At 39.5% G+C, this 13,861-nt stretch overlaps 1 protein-coding gene across 7 annotated transcripts in view; it reads left to right on the top strand.

Annotated features, from left to right (window-relative positions):
• Positions 1 to 8,749, top strand: part of asic1b (acid-sensing (proton-gated) ion channel 1b) — a 157,757-nt gene extending 149,008 nt beyond the window's left edge. For 3 of the 7 annotated variants that reach the window (XM_035520621.2, XM_035520619.2, XM_035520620.2), the window contains 5 exons: positions 408 to 561; positions 2,532 to 2,623; positions 2,747 to 2,826; positions 4,874 to 4,975; positions 7,670 to 7,905. In XM_035520621.2, coding sequence (XP_035376514.1) covers positions 408 to 561; positions 2,532 to 2,623; positions 2,747 to 2,826; positions 4,874 to 4,975; positions 7,670 to 7,765 — 524 coding nt within the window. In that variant the 3' untranslated portion in view covers positions 7,766 to 7,905. Of the gene's footprint in view, positions 1 to 407; positions 562 to 2,531; positions 2,624 to 2,746; positions 2,827 to 4,873; positions 5,021 to 7,669 lie in introns of all 7 variants that reach the window. The other 4 variants (XM_081705574.1, XM_081705572.1, XM_081705573.1 and 1 more) reach the window with 2 other exon arrangements.
• Positions 8,750 to 13,861: the final 5,112 nt, after the last annotated feature.

Here is a 13,861-nt window from a genome sequence, read left to right as displayed (position 1 = left end):
AGATGGCTGGACCCGAGGCAACAATGGGGCCACTCAATTTATGACTGTTCCTTTCCTGCTCCCCCCCCCGCCCCCCCAGTAGCTCTTCTCAGTTTCTCCTCCACCATATATCCCCCGCTCCACCCCTCCTCATCTGTCATTCCACCCAGACCTTTTTCTCCTGGTTTGAAATATTTTCCTTCCCTCATCTATCTATTGTAACAGCACCTCTCTCTTCCCCTCATCTCGTCATCTGTCTATTGTAAGGGCACCTCTCTGTCTCTGTCATCTATCTGTTGTAAGGATGCCTCTCTCTCTCTCTCTCTCTCTCTCTCTCTCTCTCTCTCTCTCTCTCTCTCTCTCTCTCTCTCTCTCTCTCTCTCTCTCTCTCTCTCTCTCTCTCTCTCTCTCTCTCCTCTCACCACCAGACTTCCTGGTGGAGCGGGACAACAACAAGTGCGTGTGCGAAACGCCCTGCAATACAACACGCTATAACAAGGAGCTGTCCATGGTCAAGATTCCCAGCAAGGCCTCTGCCAAATACCTGGCCAAGAAGTTCAACAAGACAGAGCAGTACATTGCGTGAGTGTCGCGCCCATCACTAATCGGTTTCATTTTGCTTGTGAACAGTTCAGCTTCACAACTGACGTTAGCCAAGTCTTTCCCTGTTGGCTAGATATTTTGGAAACCCAGCAATGATAACAATAACACTGCTCTGTCTGATACACTCGTACAAGCACTACTATATCAGTTTCACTGTTCAGTGGGAAATGGTGCAAACTGAAATAACATGAAGTTAGTAGTTGCCCTATGGTTCATAACTGAGCAGGAAAGAGGGTGACTGACAAATTAGATATGGCAACAGATGGGCCCTAGTAATAGAAGTACTGTAAAATGCAGTTACAAGAGAGATGTGGCTAATAAAATGGACAGAGGGTATAGGTACATGTTAAGGATTCGTAATAAAGGGGTGGATGAGTGTATAGCGTATTCCCTAGTCCCCTTTAGTCTGAACAAATATCCACTTCTTAGAATCAAAGCTACTAAGTCTGCTTTGTGTTTGTTTATGTGTGCATGTTTATGTGTGTGTGCGTGTGTGCGCGCATGTACGTGTGTGTGCACAACTACATGACTGTATGCACTTGCATATAAAACTTCCCAAAGGACATGACCCCCAGCAGTCTTGCTCCCCCGCCCTGGAAGCTGTTAACCGATGCGCTAAAGTTCCTCCAGGATGTATGAGTAGAGACGAATGCGAATGCAGAAGGCAATCTATTTGTGCTCCTGTCAACAGCAAGAGTGAACCAGACCAGCCCGAATGAAGCTTTCATATATTTATCCAACCGAAGTTCAAAAAGTCTACCAGACCTCATTTGGTCTTAGAGTAGCACTAGCTTTTGAAGGGGAAAGAATCTGAACGTAGCATTTAGTAGCTTTACAGCAGTCAAAGCGGTTTCAAGAGGTTGAGCAAATCCAGATCGGATGTGAGCATCTCTTATTTCATTGGCTCATATGCAAATTTGAAGCAAATCCAAAAGTGGGAGACTATTGTTCATGTGGTCAGATCAAGTGGAGGTGCCTCCCTAAGACCTGATGCACTAACAATACTAACAATCCAGTCTATACATTATTATCACACAAGCCATTATCCAGTTAGTTATCCAGTCAGTGTTTGTGTACTATTTTGTGCACCACTGTCTTTCATTAACCCCATCGCAAACATAGTTATAGACTGCAATAAGTACATCATTGTCTAGATGTCTTTGTCAGACTGCTATTGCTGTTCATTTTTAATTTTGGCCTCCCACACTACAGGCTTATGTGTAAGCTAACCCATGCCCTTCTTCATGGAGGATACAAGACATCTTGAACCAGTGTTTCATGTTATCCTTGAAAGATAACAGAAAACACAACCTCAACAAGAACCCCAACAAAAAAATTGTTTTATGTTTAATCGTATTGCCAAGTGTACAAAGAATGCACTTTGCAAATAGCAAACTGTAGCAAAAAAAAGACTTACAGTGCTTGAGAAAAGCATGTGATATTTGACATTTCCACCACACACCTTGAATTTGATGGTGCCTTATTTAAACAAAGTTAACAAGTTGGTTAATGGAAGATTTCTACTTAATTAAATCGCATTCCAATTACATAAGAATGAAGCACCACACTCCATATGCGTCTGTATGCTTTTGTCTACAGTAAAAGCCAAAGGACCAAGAAAAAAAACTTCTCGCCCTTCAGGTTGTAAAATAATTTCCATCTGTACACATCAGTGTCTACAGTGGGGTCAAGGGTTCACTGTTCACTGTTTTCTAATCGGTCACTAAGGCAGAACTATGGCGAGCCTGTGGCTTGGGCCAAGATGTTTTGCTAGATTCAACTTTCTGCTCAAGCTGGTGCAGGTTCTGGAAAGCAATGCTCTGTTATTGGCTGAGTTTTCTTGGGTGATGCCTATTGACAGCACACAAAACGTGGTGATTGAGGTAACACTATTATAAAACAAATGGATGAAACCTGCTTGATCTCAATGTTTGTCGGCCTTTGGACAGGGATAATATCTTGGTTTTGGACATCTTCTTTGAGGCTTTGAACTATGAGACTATTGAACAGAAAAAGGCCTATGAGCTGGCTGGATTACTGGGTAAGTAATTTGTTCCCATTTCTGATAATATTGCATGTAACTTCACACTTATAGATAATGTATGATAAAATAGGAAACCAGCATTTGTGGTCATAAGGGCAGTATGTGTTGTTCCTCCTCCAGGTGATATTGGTGGTCAAATGGGTCTTTTCATTGGAGCTAGTATTCTGACTATTTTGGAACTCTTTGACTATCTTTATGAGGTAAGAACGTCCATTTATACTGCCATCTAGAAACATTGCAGCTAATGCCAATTAGAGCTCAGAGGTCTTTAGAGATTTAGCTTGGGTCATATACAGTAGCACACCATTTGAACAATCTAGCATGCTAATGTTACTAGTATGCTGTTGGTGCATTTATTTTATGTTGCCTGAAGACACAATCACATGGATTCTGTCTTGAGTTGTGCATGGTGAGTAGATGGTATAGTTAATGCATTTGGCTTGAGGGAAGACTTCCAATGGCTTACATCATTGGTCACTGGTGCCTCCCATAATTAACTATGATTGTTCTGAATGGCTACTCTCAAGCATATGTTCCTTCCTCTGGAAGCACCTTGAAAGGCAACATGAAGTTATTGGTTACACAGTCACAATGGAGATAAATTATGTATTTCCAAAGGCCTAATAACAATGTAAATTGTCCATACTTTGGCGATTATTTAATGTCTCATATATAAACAAGATAAAATGACCTTTTGATTGCAGGAAGTGGGCTATTTTGATCGTATAAATAATGGGTTCCTTTGAATGCATTATAACGAGATGAAGAGTCGATTCCATAGCCAATGCTATGATGCTAATAGATAGTTCAAACAACATTCAAATCAAACAGAAAAGATGAAGCAACGCTGACTTTACATGCAGTATTATTTGTATTAAGCTAAGCTGTTGGCCTTTTACCTTAGTGGTCCCCACACCTCCTCTCTCTCTCTCTCTCTCTCTCTCTCTCTCACACACATGCACACAGAGGCACACACACACTCATGTAGTCATTAGCAACTTATTCGGCCCACAGTCTGGTAAGGCATAACAGGATATTGTTTTCCTGGCCAATGTAAAAGATGATTGATTAGGCCTCATTTCTCATAAAGCCAAGCTGCACACATATTTCAGAGGCTGTCAGCCTGTCCCCAAACACACTCAGGCCCAAGCGTTAAAAGCCTTCCACTGCTGTCAACAATAATCAGGGTATGACACGGTGGATGATGGGGCAGGGGTACATCTGAGGTAATAAAGTAAAAATAGCTGGTGAGCCATTTTTTGTTTGCTGTGATAGGACGGACATGGGGAATCTTAGCAGCAGTGTGATTGATAACGGGTCTTCCATCCCCATTGTGGTACAATCGCAGAAACATGGCTGACTCGTCACAATGCTCCACGCTGCACCTAGCTCATGACAGAGTGCAGCTCGCAAAAGCATACATAAGCAAAATAATCCTTGAGCGAGCATTACTGTTGTTCTTCAGGGTCATCCCGTTTAAGATGCATTCAGATTGTAACATTATATGTCACACATTTATCATTAAAAAAGTTTTATGGAGAAAAGGTGAAGGGATCTTGTTGGGTGTTTTTAGACTGCACACTAATTTCCCTGCCTAGGTTGTGTTGTTTAAATGTACTCCATCATTGGTTTACGACTTCTAAATGAAGTTCACACTTTGTTGTTATGTGAACCCAGTGTCACCAAGCTCCATATGCTGACCAAGCAAAGGCACCAGGATGCATACAAATAAGGCAGTACCGTTCTACCATTCTACGTGCCAGGCCTGGCACATCTTTGAGACATGAATAAACATGGCTTTGCAGGAAGTGCTGTTTGCTCTGAATAAGAGGAGCAAATTGCCTGGGGTTTTTTTGATAGTGTCAGTGAATTCGCTGACTTGCAGTGGAGATCCCTAAAACATCTGGATGGCTTTCGTACTCCCTTTTGTACTATGGTTTGTTTATGAGCCATGATGGCGTTTTTCCCATAAAATTAGTTTTAAAAGGTATACATAACTATGTAAAGAGCTACTCGTTGTCAAGATCCACTCACCACACACTTTGTTCAAAACACCTGGTAGGTGCAGTTAGAATCTACATTCCATCTGTTCACATTCGCGTTAGCTATCCTCCCGCCTTTTATCATTAGCCGGCTTCTGATCACGTGACCATTGTGACTATTTTTGGGTTGCAGCAAATCGTCAGTAGTGACTCTGACACATGTGAAAGTACCCCCCCCCCGTGTGCTCTCTGTTCTCTTCCGCAGGTGATCAAGTACAAACTGTGCCGCCGCATGAAGTCGAGCCACAAGCGGAGCAACAGTAACGACCGCGGCACCGTGCTGAGCCTGGACGACGTGAAGCGCCACGTCAGTTGCTCTCAGATCAGCAGCCGCGCTGACGGGAATGCTGAGGCATAAAACTAATATTAAAATGAAGGGGGGGGGGGGGGGGTAGAATGGATGGGAGTGATTGAGAGAGGAGTAGAAAGAGATTAGGTGGTGGGAGGGGGAGCTGGGTGCCTACCAGAAGGTCATCATATTTAGTATTTTAGTGTAATTCAGCACACATGATTCACATTTATTTTGTATTACAATGAAATATTATTTTAGCTATGATTGTTATTTTTAACATTGATCATGTCCTGCTTTTAGTTGTGGTTGTTTTGGTTTAATTTCTTTGTGTGTGCTTGTTTTTCTGATTCATTTCTCCTGTGCAGAAACATAGCACAAATAACTCGAAATGTCCAATACAGTTTAGGCAAAAATCTTAGTCTGCAGTAGAGTTTAAAAAAAAACAGTTTTGATGGAAAAAAAATTTTTATTACTTTTTCACAACAAATCTGCCCACTGACAAAAGAAAATGTTTGTGCACTGAATGATTTGTATTATTATTACAGAAAGCAAACATCAATGCTGCATCTTAAATGTAATGATGTTTTGTAAAACAATGTTTTGATCTTGGACAACGTTAAAAATAAACTAAAACATAGTCAACAAAAATGGAAACAAAAACTGCTTAAGAAAAAACAAAAGAAGTGTAATTTGGATTGCAACATGAAATTAAATTTAATTAAATTAGTTATAATAGTAAAAATGTATAAAAATTACATTGAAATATTTTTTGGCTGAAACTGAAAAAGTAGATATATTTACTTTTGTGACACTTAAAAAAATGGGGAAAAACATAGAAACAAAAATTATCAAATAAAAACTTATAGACACAACTCTGGTGGCTGTGCACTCATATAGACACATGCGGTGTGTTTTTTTTGTTTTGTTCTTTTTCACCAACCACTTTATGACAATGCCCTGATGCACCGATCCAGACTAGATTAAGCCATTTTGTGGACCTTGGCTATGAAAAATGTGGAGTCCCTTTAAGATGAAAATTTTATATAAGCAATATAAAAACAATGCCCACACAATGAATAGGGCAATGAAATAGTATCCCTACATTCATTTCTGATGAACATGTATAAGCAGGCAAACGAATGCTGAAAACGGCAGTTGCTGTTTTCCGATGCTTTTTAGTTTGCATAAAATGGAGAAAGCGAAACTCACCAATGATGTTCCTGAATCAATTTCCTGTGACGTCATCTATGATTTCAGTATCTATGTAATTGATCTATGAAAGTAGATTTGACTTACTAAGTCAAACTCAATGGACATCATTAATTACACTTTGCTAGCTTATCTTCTGAAATGCTAAATGAAAAATAAAATGTAATGGCCCCTTGGGCCCCCCTGCAGCATATATAGCCTATATGATTATTCCGACCATTACCAATTCCACCTTTTCTCTCCTGATGCAGATTCCGATTCCTAAACATAAACTCATGCTACCAAGTACTGAAACAGTTCTTTTTCCTTCTTCTTTAGCTCAGTGAATAGAAGTGATTGGGATCAATCTGTAAAATGTGTGAAAGAGCATAAGGCTGTAATTACATGCCAATTATGATCTCTAGTATAAAAATACATGAGATAAGAAATAAATTAAGTGTAAAACAAAAAATTGTTATACTTAAGTAAGCTACTGAGTAATGCAAAAGCAAAACAAAAGAACAGTAATGATTTATTAATTTAATAGTAATTTAATTATATAGCTCTGGAAGGTTTGTACAATTGTTCCAATTTATATCAGCCATGACTAAGACATATGGATACCAATTTTGTTTAATAATTTTTATATCTGTGTTGTAGTGTCAGATATTGGATCCATGCATCACTAAACTAGAGACCATAGCTTGATCTATTGACACGCACAACTTGTGTTAATTACTCTCCAACTCTGGTTCTGTTGGCTGGTTATGGTGTATCTGAATATTTGGCCCAGCAGTGACAATGACAGATGATAAAACCGTATAGACACTCACTGTCACGCCGGTGCAATGTCAGTGACACTGCTGTGTTGAGAAAGCTCCATCACCCCAAATATCCCATCAGCAGTAGTGCAGATAGAGGGTAGATAAACATGGTAACAGATGTAGACCACATGCGTAGCAAGAACCTTTCCATCTAAATTGTGCACATATATGTGTACCCAATAAAGTGGTCAGTGAGTGTAAGTGCAGAGTAGGTGTTTCTAATAAAGTTGGCAGTGCATATATATATGTATGGATGTGGGGAAGAGAGTGTAAGAGAGAATGTGTGGGTAAGGATGTAAATTGGGGTACCAGGAGAAAGAGTGTGAGGTGATGGGAGAGAGCTAGAAAGTGAACTGTTGAACTCTTAGATGTTTGACTTTTGAGTGGCTTATGATTTCACGGTCTAACTGAGGCTAGTTTGAGCTTTAATTGGAGCTGGAAGGGGCTGGAGTAGTCTGTAATTTTCTCCTCTTTTCTTCCTCCTTTCTCTTCTTCCTTTCTCTTCACTCCAACTTCATCCGTATCAATTGTTTTTATCCCCCCATCTCAACCACCCCCCATTTGCTTTGGTTAACATTTCCATTCTCCCCAAGTTTTAATACCTTTAAATTTGAACCACATTCTCGAACCATCTTCTTTGTTGTATCTTTCTTTTTTGTCTTTCTGCCCCACTCTGTCTTCTCCTCTCTGTCTTCAGGCTCCCTGTGAAAACCTTCGCACGCCCACTACATATCCTGCCAACATTCTACCTCACCATCCAGGGCAGGGGAACTTTGAGGACTTTACCTGCTGAGTCATTTAGAAGAGGAGCTGGTGGGGAGGGCAGGGGGGAGGTGGGCTCCGCTTGCGATGTACAACCAAAGTCGACGGCATCCGTGCGCAAACACCAGCCCGACCTGGAGGCCATGGAATTTGTTTTCATCTGGATGTTTTAATGTGGGGGAAACCACCATATCACTTGATGAACAGAACATCGGGAACCAAAACAATACCAGTATTGGGAAAAACAGCGAAATGTCACCTCAAGTTTAGTTTGACAAATACCATTCCACAACCATACATGAACTTTAAACATTTCATGAACAATAAAAGGAATTTGGAACACTGCCTCAAAAGAAAACTCCTTAAAGATGCTTTGGAAATGTGGAGACTTCTCACACTCCACCCCAAAATATGTTATGTAACACAACTTGAACTGACATCTAATCAAAAGGCATCTTGTGGGCAGAGCCCCATGCCTTTCTGTATATAGCAATGGCTCTACACTGTCTTAAAATGAGTGGCTTAACTAGATTGTTAGAATAATATAGTGCTTATTTCACTGTCCACGTAACAGCATTCGTGACTACTGGTGGACTGTGGTTCCTTCCAGTCTCAATGTGTCTCATTTAAAAATGTATCTTCCCAAACAATGCATATCATCAGGAAACATGAGGCTGGCTGTTAGGGGGGAAGGAAGCTGACCATACACACTTAGCAGTGTGGTTGTACCATCCAGGTCTCATCAGGTGACTGCATGCTTGTATTTGTCTTTGTATGCATGTTTTCTGTTTTTGTTTTTTTTTCATCTTTGTACTATTATTATTGTTTTATTTTTTAGTAATCAGTATTGCCAAGTTTGCCTCAATTATATACAGGTATCAGAGGAAATGTGGCCCCCTCTAACTCTGTGTGTGTGTGTGTGTGTGTGTGTGTGTGTGTGTGTGTGTGTGTGTGTGTGTGTGTGTGTGTGTGTGTATGAGAGAGAGAGAGAGAGAGAGAGAGAGAGAGAGAGAGATTGGGTGCCTTAACCCTACAAAGTATGTGCATGTGAGTGTGCACTGTATGTGTATGATTGGTTTTATCACTTGTATGCCGTATCTGAGCTCTCTGTTTCTCTCTCTCTCTCTCTCTCTCTCTCTCTCTCTCTCTCTCTCTCTCTCTCTCTCTCTCTCTCTGTGTGTGTGTGTCTGAGTGAGTGTGAGAGAGAGAGAGAGAGAGAGAGAGAGAGAGAGAATACATGAGTGTGTGCACATTACTCCTCTGCTAATTATTTTACTCAGTGTATGATCATTTGGGCTATCTGTGTGGTTTACAGCCTATCAATCAATTATCCATTTGAATTATGTGAGATGATTCTTTTCCATAAATGTTACTGTTGCAAATGTCATATCAAAGCACAAGACCACCAATATGTAAAAGGTGTAAAAGAAAGGCAGAATAATAGTCCTGCTGGGAGTACTATGATCATTATTATCAGAATCATTATTACTCTATTAATCTGACATTTTTGTTTTTCTACTACAAATGTATACATATTGCCTGATAGTCCGGTTACCATCTTTCCAGATAATAGGCTGTTCTATTTATCTATGAAGATATAATAAATATCATTGATAATTTTAGACAATTGCTCTTCATACTTGATGTCAAATGGGTTTTTTTATAGTGGGAGAGAGAAAGTTTGCAAGCATGCATGTCGGTGTGACAGAAACAGAGGGAGGTGGAACACAATGTGAGACAAGAACAAGATGGATGGACAGCTTATACAGTCAGGCACGAACACACTGGCAGCAGGTCGCTACATACGGCAGTCCACTGAGTCACTGGCAGTGTTGGCAGCACTGGCAGCAGGTCCAATTAGGTCTTAGGTTCAAGCCACTAAATGTAGCAGTGGCATGGCCTAAAAAACGTCTTTAGGACAGATTGGAAATGTTCTACAAGGTGGACCCATCAAGATGATATCATGCAACTGGCACTGACTGCATGTATACTTGAAGCCACTAGATTGAAATTGCAATCATGACATTTGAAGGCCAGAGGAGGAAAAATGTCAGTCCCCAAAGCAGGGCATAATCACATTATCTGGAGTCAGCCAGTGATTTGCAGTCACCATGCGGCGTGAGCCATGCCATCGGACATGGGTTAATCATGTAAAATAGTGGTGTTCGGAATGAGTGATGGCTTTGTTATTTCCGGCTGGCATTTTCTTCTGAATGCATGCTGTACTGAGCATGGCGCCAGTGGGCAACCAAGGGAGAGCTGCCAACAAGCGTGGCGGCCCGGCCCCCCAGGGCTCATGGCATCTTTGATGATCCTGCTCACTCACGGGGAACAGTGTTGCCTTTGGGACTAACCTTGGTTGCACTTTGAACGGACGTTCTACAGCATGATAGATGCCTTGTCTTCTTGTGTGTGTGACGTTAATTACATCTGTCACAGTGTTCCTGCCTTGATGTGTCAGTGTTTTGAGCCAGACTGCCTTTCAGCTCATCCTAGTCATCTGATTTCAATGGGCTTCTTAACCTGGACCATGTCTTAATTTTGGGTGACATGATGGTCTTGTCAGGAGCTGTGAGAAGCTATTGTTTTTTTGTGTTCTACACAAGATATAGAGACTGTTGGCCAGTGTGATAAAAGATTCATATTCAATGATGAAATGCAATGGACATTAAAATCTGATCACTTGATTTAACATCTTTAAGTAACTATAAGGGCCTGCATTATCATGGCTATGGAGGTAAGATATCACTGTGCCATAACGTTTTTTAAATATTATTGGCATAATTGCTTTATTGCTGTCGTCCCCTAGTCTGCAAAGTACTTTTAGAAACCACTGATGATGCAAATGTCTTCCATTTTGTTAACCAATTTTGATTATTATAACCCTAAAACCTTTTTAGGAATGCTTGGTGACCATTTTTCACAGTCCTTGGAAAAATAAAAATGTAATAGATTTTTTTTACCTTATTAACCTATTCAAGGACATCACCCTTTACTGTTCATAGATCAGTTTGATCTATTCTTTATTTCCCGTCAGCTTTTGAAGAGCAATTAGCACATCCTGAAGTTTATCATCGATAAGGCTTACAGGGCATTCCTTAGGGCACAACACAGCAATCCACTCATTAAGAGGATTAATACTTTTTTTTTTAAAGGAGCCAATCAAAGAGATTTCATTTGCATATATTTAGACAGTTCATAGGGAATTGGCAACACCTCTTTATTGCACCTCATGGGTTTGTCAACACCATGAATGATTTTAGACAGGAAGAAGAAATGAGTTTTGTGATGAGGCAATAAATGAAGCCAAGAATTGTTTGAAAAAATGAAGACTGACATTTTATTCTATTTATATTCTGTATATTACACCAAAGAATTTTTTCTCACAAGGCATCCTGGTATAATAAACCCTATTGAATCTCAACCCCAGGGATGGAATTCCCTAAAGTCAATACTCTACCTTGGCAGTAGGCATTTAGGAGGTTCTGCCCAAATTTGCAGTTAGAGTCTACATAATTTTTATCTCATGAAGAAGAATGCAAATTTTCAATTTACAAACACTAAAGTAGCTATTATTCTGCTAATGTGCAATTTTACAGAAGATGTGGAAATGGTCCTTTTTGGACTTTGAAAGAACTAGAAACCTTGAGCGACATCAGGTTTGAAAATACATACTTTATCTGGTTCTAACACCCTTTTTGCATTTTTTTAACCTTAACCTTAGCAAAGCTATTTTATTAAGATTTATACAAACATGACTTCAACTCATTTACTCATAATGAACTACTTGAGAGCCAGTAAACTCATTTTGAAGATTTTGATATTTTGATATTGAAATATCATTGTCAGTGCTGGTGTCCTGACCATGTATTGTGCTTGCTGTTAACTGTTATATTGGCTTTGAGCAAGTTAGGCTCATTGTGTAATATTCTAAATGTCATATTTAAGAAATGATATCTGTCCATTCTTTTACTGTATGCTCCCTGAAACCTAGAAGATAGTCTACCAGGATCTGTGAGTAACACTTTAAAATATCTTAGAAATTTGTTCATTAGCTGTAAATAATAAGCATGTCTAGCAATATGGTTTCCATTGATGCTGTAATCCCAGTAAGAATAATTCAGAGGCTCAAACTGGAGAGCTGCCATATAAAGGTGTCATTCAGAGGAAGAAGAGCAAGAGAAGTTTCTAGTTTCTGATATTGTGCCTTTATTTGCTTTCCATTACAGCTGCCATCTATGTCAGCAAAGCAGTGAAACAAAAGAAGTGGAAAAACGTTGTTCTGACTGGATATAACTCTTTGTCATTTGTGCACTACATGAAGCTTTAACCATTGGCTATACAGCTGCCATGGTTGAACTGCTCAAATATTCAAAACTGTTATATAAGGCCACTCAAATTGTGTGCTGAAAATGTATTGACAGAATGTGTGTAGGTACTAGTAAAAGCAACAAGACATTTTTTGCAAGCTATTTTTCTAAGTCGATCACTGGACAAGAAGGTGCTGGAGGCTTGCCTCATCCTATTCTACCTTCCTTCTCTCCACCTTCTTCCTGTTTTCTTTTCAAGCAAGACCAGAAACAAAAGATTTTGGTATCTATTTTTATAGATGACAAATGGAGGATAGGTACAACTTTGTGGAGGTTTGGGAGCATGTGAAATCCAAAAATCCAAGGTTGAGGGGTTTTGTAACTATTAAGCCATATCACATGATCACCCATGGATGTAAAACTGACAGCAATCAGAACATCAAAGATAAATAAATATTAGCAGTCCAAAAATGTGATTGTCAAAAAACGTAAAGCTATTATTCTTTACTAAGAAGTCAAAGAACTACTTAATGGAATTTATCTCCACAGATGGAGAGTGCCCCAGTGTTTAAATCTTTAAACATGTTAAATGCAACCTCTGTTAATAACCAATTAACCCAAAGCAAAGGAATTTCTGCAGCTTTCTGTAATGAAACTTTATATGAAAGTAATATATTATGTATGAACAAATCTGTGAATATTAACACAATTAACATAAATATAGATGTAGTTAATAGATGTCATGCATAGTTTCTTTGATATTTAAAATATTAGATCTTTACTGTTAAAGGACAGCTATCATCAGTGTCAGCAAGTCTTATTTCTTCAATAGATAGAATTGATTTCAGAATGGCAACCCCTCTAATGAGTAAAGAAGTTAATGCTATAATAAAAGTCTGTAAGAGTGAGCATGATGATGACCATGTCGTTACACATGTCTGGGTGATAATAGCTGGCTCTGAGTTCCCGAACCCTTAGCTACCCCAGCCCTCACGTTCAGCTCTTAACAGCCAGGCTGTACAGTCCGCTCAAAACACACAGACAAAAGAAGTGGGTGTGAGCGTATGTGTTTAGGATGGTGCTAGGCAGAGATATCTCTGTTCTCTCATGCTTAGTAAATTCTACTAACCACGTCAGGTCAGCCTTGAACATAGACACAGCTTGAAGAAAAATCTTCATGGTGGGGGGGGGGGGTCAACAATTTCCAGTAACATTAAACACAGTCTGTGATTCTGGAACCTCATGTGGTTCATAAATGAAAGGAGACCCCAAGTCTTTAAATGCACTTGGTCTTTGCCAGTAACTAACACTGATGAAACATCTGTTGAAGGAATGCTGTACTGCCCAATATGTAAATGTTTACAGTAATAGCTCTCTTTCTGCTAAGCCACCCAGATCCTTTTCACTGTTTGTCCTGTTTCAAACCTCAGTTCCCCCACACCATTACCTGGAATAGGAGAAATGAATTGACCATTGGCTTAATCATTATTTATAACAGCCCTTACGCCATTCCACCAATCTTCACTGCTATTAATTTAGGGAATCCATACAACAGCACAACAGCATCCTCCACATGTCTACTCTTCCCCTAAGCATGTGCTATGGTCAGTGTCTCTAATTCTTCATGCCTTTAGTGATCCATGATGGTTTTATTTATTTATTTATTTTTATTTTTTTATTTTTTTTTACTCAAACCATGTAATTGGAACTGGGATCAACACAGCCAGCACACAAATACATATTAAGACAGTGACATTTCTATCCCTTCTCCTTATGTACAGAAGTGATTAGCAGTAATTATCATCACTAGCTCCTAT

Source organism: Electrophorus electricus, chromosome 22, assembly GCF_041902795.1.
Source record: "Electrophorus electricus isolate QZ-2024a chromosome 22, ASM4190279v1, whole genome shotgun sequence".
NCBI lineage: Eukaryota > Metazoa > Chordata > Actinopteri > Gymnotiformes > Gymnotidae > Electrophorus > Electrophorus electricus.
The sequence above is the reverse complement of the archived record's forward strand: the minus strand, read 5'-3'. Positions and strand labels throughout refer to the sequence as shown.